Consider the following 11257-nt stretch of genomic DNA (forward strand, 5'->3'; position numbering starts at 1 on the left):
TAAAATTTTACCTTAAATACTTTATTAAAATTAATAAAGTCTGACAAAATATTTTTAATATAAATGAAAATATTAAATTAATGAAAACAAAAGTAATTGTTAATTTGTGTATTATCTTCTAGAATGAATGAATAAAAAATAAAAAATGCATTATAATAATTATATTCTATCTATATTTTTTTTACAGTATATACTATCCGTTTTTAATAGTGGGTAAAAACCTAAGTTTATATGAATGGATGAAAAATAAATCTTTCATATCTATAAATGTTGTTCGCTAATTAAAATTAGACAGAAATAGCAAGAAAAAACGATAAAATAATATATATATAGAGAGGGAAAAAGAAAGAAAGACAGTGATAGAAAAATGAAAAATTCTACATTCTCCGAAATAGTGGTCCGAAATTTGTTCCGAATACTTAAAAAATTAATTTAAACTGTAAAATTTTAAATTAAATAATTATTTTATAATAAATTTATTAAAAAAAATATGAATATTTTAAACATTCGGAATGTATTTCGTATTTCTTTCGGAGGATATAGTAGTTTTCTAGAAAAATATAAAATGAGTGTAAAAGTTAAGAGCGTGAAAAATGCCAAGATTGTAAAGTGATTGGTACAGGGCTCAAAGATTTCAGTACTTTGTAAAAGATTTTATGTTGAAACTTTTTTTTTTTTTTATCAATCATCTATGTACACCAAAATAAAAAAAAAAATGCCAATATTATTAATGGATACGTTTGTTATTTGTTATATAAAAACTTATTTTCATTTTTTTTTGGATTAAAGCAATTTTAGTCGAGTTTAAGAAATATTTATAAATATAAAAAATCTTTATTAGAGTTTTTATTGTTACATGTAACATGTAAATCTAAATTAATCCAAGGGTCTTAGACATCTTGAACTTCCTTTTATAGATGATAAAAATGTATTGCTCTTATGGTTATTTGCCTGTTTTTAATCGATAATGTGGTTTTCTCAAGTAACCAATTTATACCATAATCAATTTGATTATGCCTATTGATTAAGTTAATGACATTTTTTTAAAACATGATTGACTTAAAATCATTTTAAAATTATTCTTAAAATTGATTTTAAAACTATTTTATTAAAAAATGTATTGTCTTAAATATAAGATTTAAAAATTAGAATCTAAAAACTCCATCAAAATCGGACTAATGTGAAAAATTAAAATAGTATTCCCAATTCAAGTTTCAATGTATCATATTTTTAATCATTTTTGCTAATTTAAGTAAACTTTAATAAAGTCTCTTTAGATTGAAATTTGTTCAAGAGTAAATATAGGAGTTTCTTTACTTTATGAAACTTATAGTAGGGCACGAAAATTAATTTAATACCTCATAATCAATTTTCATGTTAAATTATTAGGATGCAAGTAAAGTTCTACATCATTTAAATAATAAAATAGATATGAAAGATGTCCAAAAGTAAAATCATAAAAGTTTGGACTCAAAATGAATAATATCTTATCAATATAAAGACATGTATATGTGTGTATATGTATGTATATGATAACCCTCGGTGCACAACAAGAATAAGAAATAACGTGTCCCAATTTTCAATTTTAAGGGATGGTGTGTATGATATGTGAACCCTTGATTATGAATGTGTTGGAGGCAGTTCCTTCACAACCATTTGTATTGTATTGTAGTAAGATCCGTGAATCATTTCGCCAACCTCTCTTCTAGAAAAAAATATCTTTGTATTAATGTTTTTGCAACTTTGCAAAGCAGAAACTTCTACATGACATTTATTTGTGTCAATTTCCTCTTTCTACTCACCCAAATAGGTGTCTTATACAAACAATAAATTCAAAATAGAATAAAGCAGAAGAACCCCAAAACTAAAAAACAAAAAACAAAAATAGTCCAGCATGATATTTAACTTCTTACGAATCATTCATCATCGGTCACCGATTGGATTTGAAGCTGTAATTTTATATAATTAAATTTTTATGTATTTATAATTAGTATTTTACTTTTATTTTATGATATAGCTTGAATTATTATTTTTTATATGTTATAATTTTACAAGTTTCCCAAATTTCATAAAAATCCCCTTAATTGAGATGTTTAAAAAAAATTAAGTGAAACTCATTTTTAATTCTTCATAATTCTCTATAAATACTCTCCACCCAACACAAATCTGTTTTTCAAATTCATTATAATCTATCTCCCTCATTATTATAATCTATTCCCTCCCTATTAAATTATCCCACTAAACAAAGGTTAAGTGTAAAAAAGAAAAAAAAATTGGATGCACTTTTAAATTATAGAGTAAATTAGTATAAATTTATAATTTTTTTTTCCTTTATTTTACCCTTTATATATTCTATTTTGGACAATCTTTGTCCTGACAATTTTTTTTTACAATTCATAATATATTTTTTTAATTTTGGATATAAACAAAAAAAATCTTGTTTATTATTAACCTTAAATATAAATAAATTTTAAGTATTCTCACTCAATTTAATATTATCATTTTAAAAATATACTTTATTTAGTTGAGATTATAGTTTTAATGTTTCTTGTTATTTTTTATAATAAATTTTAATGAAGGATAATTTAAAAAAATAAGTTATTTTTTATAAGATCAATAAAATCAAATAATATAAATTAACTTAGTTAATTGGCGTGAATTAATTTTTTCTAGATATTAAAAATCGGTGAAAGTATAATTCAACATTCTCTTCTTGTGTTGTTGTTGTTTTTTATATTCTTGTAAAAAAAAATTGGGTTTAGTACGTACAATTCATTTAGGTTAAGAACAATGTTATACATTCAAAAAAAAAAATAGTTGAATCATCCTTCGAATAAATAATAAAGTGACATTTGTTAAAAAATTTAATATAATATTTATTATCAATATATCGGTTAATTTTTCGGACGATTATGTTCGAAGGATCTAGCATTTTTCTTATATTAATAGAAATTCCTTTTCTGACGAATAATAACTGACAACAAAGAGTTAGCGTAGATAACAAATATTTATAATTTCTACAATATGAGAAATATATTTTATAAGAAATAGATAAAACAAATTTTATTATTAGAAAATTTAATAACTAAAATTATGATAAAAATATATAAATAATAAATTATAAAATTTCGATTTGATCATCTTTTACTTATTCTTTTAAAATTTAAAATTAATATTTTTACTCCCTATATATTTTATATCAACTATTTATATATTTATTATATAATTGAGTAAATATTCTTATAATAACTGCAACTGTATGTAATATCATATAAGTGTAACACTCCTAAAATATTTTATAAATATGTTGTTTATTTATCTTAAAATAACCATTAGAAATAAAAATAATAATGTTAATATTTTGGAAGAACAAAAATCAATAAAAAATTTTTTACAAAAATAAAATCAAAATTCGTCCATTTTATAAGAAAAAAAATGATGATTCCAAATTTTAGAGAAATGACAAAATTTTACAGTTACCAAAATCCGATTTTTTTATTTTATTTTATAATACTAATATGGAGAAAGAAATACTACACGACTCTATATCTTTATTTAAATTATAAAAATATATTAAAATAAAAATAGAACTTATTAGTGTTTATAATGAGAAGGAAAGTGATTTGAGGGTTATTTTGAGAGTAAGATTGCCTTAAAAACGTGTATAAAAAAAGTTCATTATCCTTATATATTGTTATAAATAAACATACTAAAGTGTATATTCGATCTATAATGAAAAAAAATAAACATATTAGTAAATAGTGACACATGCAAAATTTCAAGGCATAATATTATGTTTACTTAAACGATTAAAATTTATAATAATCTCAGTTAGTTAATTTCAAATATAATACCTATATGTTTGACAAAAAATAAATCACCGTATTAAATACAAACAAATCTCAATTGAATTAAAAGTTTAAAAAAATTAATATTTTCTTTTAAGTTAATTTTAAAAAATAAATTTAACTCATCTGAACTTTTTTTATTATAATCCAAACTCACACTAATTAACAAAGCAAAACTTAAGATTTTGAATCATCAATTTTTGTAGGGTACAGATATCTCAAAGTGATCAATTATATTATTTAAAAATATTCTTTATAACATTTTCATCATATCACATTTTCTTTAAATCACATTAATATATTTTTTCTCTCTCTTTTTCTTTATTATAGAATTTTTTTTACATATAAATACACCATTCAAAGTTTGAAGATATGGAAAAATCACGTGTCAACCTTTTAAGAATAGTAGTCATCGACCCAAATGGCATTAAAATTATTGAAATGTAGCATCTTAGAAAATAGGTTAATAGAAAGTGTAGAAGTGCATGAAGATTCTTCCACCGAAAATTGAATTGGAATTTTGCAAAAGAGGTGTTTAAGTCTCCAACCACTTGCTACATTACCATTCATTGCAACAAAATTAATTTAATGAGTTTGGGTTAGATTTTTTTTAGTGGGTCAGATCCAATTTAATCTGACCAAAATTCAATAATGTATGGATTGGGTAACGAATTTTATATTTTCAACCCGTTAGCGACCTGACCCAACTTGATAATATATAATAATAATAATAATAATAATAATAATGTTTGAATGATTATTTATTTAATAAAATACTCACAATTACTCTTAATAATAAGTTTTGTATTTTAGATTGATAATATTGTAACAATATAATATATTTATTTTAAATTTTATTTTGTACTAATTAATGTTAATTTTTTGAGTTGATAATAATGTAATAAATTAATAAATTAATTTTAAATTTTAATTTGTATTATTGTTTGTTTTATAAATTGATAATATTGAATTTGTAACAATGTATCAAATAATTTACATCTATTTTAAAATATTTAAATTTTTACAAAATAAATAAATATAATTATATTGATCCGATTAACTTAACCCAACTCAACTCGTTTGTGAGTGGATTTAAAAAAAAAATACAAAAATTTAACTCAATCTAACCCATTAAATTTTGATTGAATCAGATAACGGATTTATTCAAACTCGATCCAACTCAAGTCACTTGCACACCTAAAAAAAAAAATAAAAGAAAAGAGAAATTGTAAAAGGTATTATAAAATATACTATAAACCATATAAATATAACTTGATTATAAAGTGAGAAAGAAAAATAAAGACTGAAAGGTGTGTTTTGATTTTGTCTGAATGAATTTTGTAATATAAGGAATTTGTGGCCCCAATTTCCCCATAGAAATCGATCGGCGAATATGTCATAGGTGTCGATAATAGAATTTAGTAATAAAATTAGAATAGTCTAAGAAGCGCGTAAAGAGAAACGTGTAAGGATACTTGATGTGGTGGTTTCATAAATTAAAACGTGAATCAAAATTCCATAAAAAATGCTTGGAGGGACATGCCCTCCATGTGAAGGTTGGTAGTACTACTTCTTGCTTTAATAATACTACTTTTTTTTTTCTTTTTTAATTTGTAATGTTATTGTTTAGTTTTTTTATTTATTAATTTTAATAATTTTATATACAAAATAAAAAAATTTCTTGAAATTTCTATTATATTTTTTTTTTTTTTTTTACTCCACTACAAGTATATTAGTTATAAATATGTAAATTAATTAAAATTCAAGTAAAAAGTGAAAATACAATTGACTAAAAGTAAAATAATTCCCTTTAAAAAATAATTAATATTATCTTAAGTTTTAGAAATGATAAACAAATAAAAATAAAATTATTTTAAAAATAAAAGACAATTAAAGATTAATAGCAATTAATAATGGTCAATTATAATTAAGACAAAATTTATATACAGTTTATTAGTTGTAATTAGTACTTATCTCCAATCATAATTGAAGTTCTATTTTGATAATATATGTGAATATATATTAATAAGATTTGTATTAAATGTAATTGTATATTATCAAAATAAAATTAACACTAACCATACTAAAAAAAATTGAATAAATGATCAAATTAGTCCTTCAAATTATATGTCACTCTTAATTTAGTTTTTGATTATAATGAAAGTCAAAAAAAGTCCCTAAAATTGTAACTTGTCATCCATTTGAATCCCTTCGTTAAATAAATTTTATTTTCTTAAATAAAAATGCCTACGTGGCACGATGATATTATATGATATACACGTATTAAACATGTTTTACATATGTAGAATAACACGTATGACATGTGTCACGTGATGTATATGTATATATGGTTATAAAGAAATATCATTTTAATTCTTAATATTGTAATATAATGTTACTTTAGTCATTAAAATTGTAACATAATGTCATTTTAGTCTTTAAAATTTTAATTCAATGTCACTATAGTTTCTAAATGTTATCATAATTTTATTTTAATCAAGTCATTATGACTTAAATATTTTCACAATAAAATAGATAATTAAATTAATGTCATAATTAATATGATAAATATTAAAAATTTGGTATTTAACATTGTATGTATTAATTCTTATATATAATACATAAGCAATTATTTGTTACATCTTCTCTTCTAATTGTCAATTTTTCTCATTTTTTATCCATTTTATTTTTTAAAATACATAAATAAAATAGTTTATAATTTTCTATATTTATATTTTACTTTCATAATTATTTTTCTTATATAAAATATTTTTTATTTCTTTATTGCGAAAAATATCTACTATTTTTATTTTGCAAAAATTTTATTTTTATATCTTTGATATTCTATTTCTATTACAATAATATATATATACTATAATTTTTATTATAAATTAAAATGAATAAAAAAATATTTAACAATTAAAAGATGAAATATAACACACTTAAATTTTTTTAAATTTTTTATATTCTTTTTTTGTTTTATTTTATAATACATAAATAAAAAAATAATATATATATATATATATATATATATTGTTTTTATAATTATTTCACTTATCAATCATTTCTCTATTATGAATTTTTTATTCCTTAAAACTAATAGTGTCTAGTTTTAGTTCGAAAAATTATAGAATGAAATAAATAGTTAAATTAATATTATTTTTTAGAAAGATTAAAATGTTTAACAATATATTATAATAGTAATACATAATATTTATTATCTTTTAATTTTTTTTAATTATCTAGTTTAATAATCCTCTAATATTTTTTTAATATAATTTGAATACATCATCGTATTTATAATATGAACTTAATTATTTATGTATTATATAAATATTCAAGTTATAACTAATTAATTAAAATAAAATCATGACAATATCTTGAAACTAAAGTGATATAAGTTATAATTTCATGAATTAAAATAATATTAAATTACAATTTTAAGAATTAAAGTAACATTATATTATAATTTCAAAAATTAAAATAATATCATATTATAATTATATGTCACATTATATATATATATATATATATATATATATATATCATGTGACATATCTATGTAATATATGTCACATGTATGTCATGACATTACCGTACTACAAACATTTTTACTTAAGAAAATAGAATTTATTTAATAAAAAGACTTAAATGAATGATAAATTATGATTTTTAAATTTTTAAATTTGCTATTAAAATTAAAAATTAAATTAAAAGTGATATATAATTTAAGAACTACTTTAATAATTTAATTAAAAGAAAAAATACCTAAATTTTCTCCCCGTAATTATTACATGGGAAACAAGGTTGGCCTTTTCCAAGTACTTTCCATATGCACCGTTCCCTTCACCAAACGGCAAAACACAACTAGCCAACTTGATATTTTGCTCTGCAACTTGATTCGTACGGTATCAAATGTGATCCAAATGCCCTATCTACCACACAATCACTACCCAAATAAACCCCTTTTTTTAAATGTGAAAAATAAACCACCTTTTTTTTCCCTTAATTAAAATATTAGATAGAGAAGGTTAAACAACTCATGTTCACATGCAAAGTCCTCTCCTTTATATAAAATGATCCACCTTTTTATTTTAAGATGTTTTGATTTGTTATCTGCTGCTAGAAAAATCTCTCCCTTCCAATGTTCATCTGAGTTTCATAGATTATAGAGTCATCAAGGTCTCTTCATCATCTAGAAGGGGTATTACAAATTTTTCTCAATCTCTCAGCACCATTACTTTTTCTTGTAGCCATGTCAATTTGTTCTGTGTTTCAAAACCCAATGTTTTTCTCTCTTTTCTAGTTTTGTTCTTTTTTTGGAGAAGTAATTTGCAGTTTTTTTGTCCTATTTTCTTAGAACTTTTTTTCTCAAAGAGCAAGGGACAGCCACACAGAAGCTATCTTGAATCAGAAAGCATGATGCTAAGAAGCTCTTCAACACCAGTTCTTGGCTCCCTCCTCTCTTCCTTTACAGATAGTCCAAATAACAATATTCACTCAGAAACTTGTCATGGGCTTAAACATTTTCCACCTACCAGTGTCCCTCAACATTATCACAAACTGTCTTTGCATCAAACTGGGTCCTTTTCTTTCTCTACCTTCTCATGTGGTTCTTCTCCAATCTCTCCCTCAATTGGTGAGCTTGAAAGGCAAAACAAAGGGTTTAGAAGAGTCCAATCTGATGGGAACTTGCAAGACTTGGTCTACTCTTCTTGCAATAATGAAGACAGGTTGGAGTATTCAGACCCTCCCAAGAGGTTTTCAGGGAGACATAGGAGCTTGGTGCTGGAGACCATTCCTTCTTTCTCAACTAAGCGCAATGGTTTGCGTGAAGAAGAGGAAGATGAAGAGACGGAGAGTGAGAGTGAAGATGGTTTCAGTGTGGTGAAGGGTGTGATATTGAGTGAAGAGGTGGGAGTGAAGGATGGGGTTTGCAGGGTGAGTTTTGGTGACAAGGAAGAGGCTGGTGGTGATAAAGAAATGTATCTTGCAAAGGGGCTTGGGGTAGAGTGTTGTGGTGATGGCATAGGAGGGTGCAGAGGTGGTGGTGGAAGTGGTGATCATAATCCTATGGGTTCTGGAGGAAATGATGGAGATAGGCATGGGGTGGAAGAATATTACAAGAAAATGGTGAAGGAAAATCCTGGGAATCCCTTGTTTCTCAGGAATTATGCAAATTTTCTGTATCAGGTAAGTTCTATTTCTTTTTGTTTCAAAACAACTCTTAATTGTGATAGCCAATTGTTTGGGTCATACTAAGCTACTTTCACAAGGGTTTGGTTAATTTAAAAAAAAAAAAAAAGTAGAGATGCATACAGTGTTGATTTCAGTTGAATTATTTTGTAATTTTAACTAACTTTAAATCAACTGTTGATGATAGAAATAATTAAAAAAAAATCTATTTTCAGAATAACTTGAACACATTATAATTTTTTACAATCACCGACACTTGGTTTTATTAGTGGATGACTTTTGGTTTTTTGACAGTGCAAACAAGACCGTGAAGGAGCAGAGGAGTATTATTCCCGTGCCATACTAGCAGACCCAAATGATGGAGATGTTCTATCACAATATGGGAAGCTAGTTTGGGAGCTACACCATGACCAAGAACGTGCCTCCACCTATTTTGAAAGAGCAGTGCAAGTCTCTCCTGAAGACAGGTATGCATGTCATGCATGTGCTTCGAATATAACATTTAGTTACTTTCTAGAGCAAGCAGTAATGTCAGCTTACATATATATATTATTGAGAATGAATGCTTTCTGACAATAGTTATGGTTTTATGATAACAGCCATGTACATGCTGCGTATGCTAGTTTCCTTTGGGACACAGAGGAAGATGAGGATGGAAGCAATGAACCACAATGTTTTCCGCCTCATTCTCATCAAGGAGCTATGGCTACTGCAGGTGCTTGAATTGGTGAAGTTCGTAGGCACAAGCGAGTGTGGTGTGATGTATTGAAATTCTTGTGTGGGAGCCAATGTTATAGAGAGGATCTGTTGAGAAGGCAGCACATTCTGTTAGTGTTAACTGAAATCACAAACTCATCTGTATCTTGCGTTTCTGTAGGCTGTAGCACTAAGGTGCTACGAGTTTGTGCGCAAATGATATAATAAATCACCGTGTACTCATTGATAGCATGATTTATTTGGAACTTATGTGTTGATTTGCTGCATCAAAGGCACTACCCCTTAAGAGGAAACAACATAATACGCCATTACATTACACGTAACAGGACATTGACACAAGGAATTGGGTTTCTTATTAGGAACTTTACATTGAGGTATTAATGTGGGAAGTAATGAGAACATGTTCCAACAGCCAGCTTGAAAGGTGCACAACACAACGCCCAAGAAAATGTTGTATAGATGATCTCAATCTGAACGGAAATTTGAAGGACTAATCTGTTTCTTAACAAGGGAAAAATTGGGGACCAATAATGTGATATGGATCACATCACCTCGATGGCTGTGGAACAGTCAGGAGAAGTCATTTAATCAAAGGGTTTTGATTACAGAAGGGAGAGGGAGGGATTGAATGTTGTTGAATAGGTAATATATTTTGTTAGCATGTGAAGAAACACCCCAACCAGATTCCAACTAGCAGATCGATGACGGAATCAAAACCATGACAGGGAAAAATGCATGCTATTGAGTCAAATAATGCAATAGTCAACAGAGAAGACGTACGCCCTAAATATATAGAAATTACATCCAAAAATTTCAATAATTAATTTTTTTTCATAAATATACTCTATAGTATTTCGAAATTAACGATTAAAAATTGACTTACGTGTGCAGAACTGGCAAAGCATTGTTTAAATTATTGTGTAGAATTTTTTAAAATTGATATGAATAGGCAATCATGAAAATCAAATCAATGATATACAAATAAAATGCGTCTCTAGAAGAAGAAAAAAAGTATTAAGAATCTCTAACAAGAAAATTAGAGTAAAAAGATTCCAATTTATAACAAGGTGTTACTTACAAAATACTACAAATATAAAATGCAAAGAAAAATGAATCGTAAATCCAATAGATAATCTTGAATATTTCGTAAATTTTATTGGATATTTGTATAACAATACATGACTGTTAAATTTAAACTTTACTTAATAATTCATATTTTATATCAAATTTTAAATATTTGATCATTAAATTTAAAATTAATACATATTATAATTTTTTAATAAATTAAAAAATATTTAATATTTTATTTTATTAATTCAAATTTACAAATAAAAAATACTTCTATAATTATTTATTAATTTAAATTAATAAAATAAAATATCAAATAAATTTTAAATTTAATCATTAAAATTTAATATAAAACATAAATTATTAAATACAATAAATATAAATAAACTTACTTTTAAAATAACTAAATCTTATATTATATTAGATAT

General features: G+C 24.5%; 1 protein-coding gene across 1 annotated transcript; it reads left to right on the forward strand.

The window, feature by feature from the left end:
- Nucleotides 1-7893: 7893 nt before the first annotated feature.
- On the forward strand, nt 7894-10006 carry LOC109804031 (uncharacterized). The gene is made up of 4 exons (XM_020365770.3): nt 7894-8052; nt 8209-9041; nt 9339-9511; nt 9644-10006. The coding sequence occupies exons 2-4, from the start codon at nt 8268-8270 to the stop codon at nt 9765-9767; spliced, it is 1071 nt and encodes a 356-aa protein (XP_020221359.1). The 5' UTR covers nt 7894-8052; nt 8209-8267; the 3' UTR covers nt 9768-10006.
- The last annotated feature ends 1251 nt before the right edge of the window (nt 10007-11257 follow it).

This window comes from Cajanus cajan, chromosome 6 (assembly GCF_000230855.2).
Source record: "Cajanus cajan strain Asha chromosome 6, NIPB_CcT2T_4, whole genome shotgun sequence".
Taxonomy (NCBI): domain Eukaryota; kingdom Viridiplantae; phylum Streptophyta; class Magnoliopsida; order Fabales; family Fabaceae; genus Cajanus; species Cajanus cajan.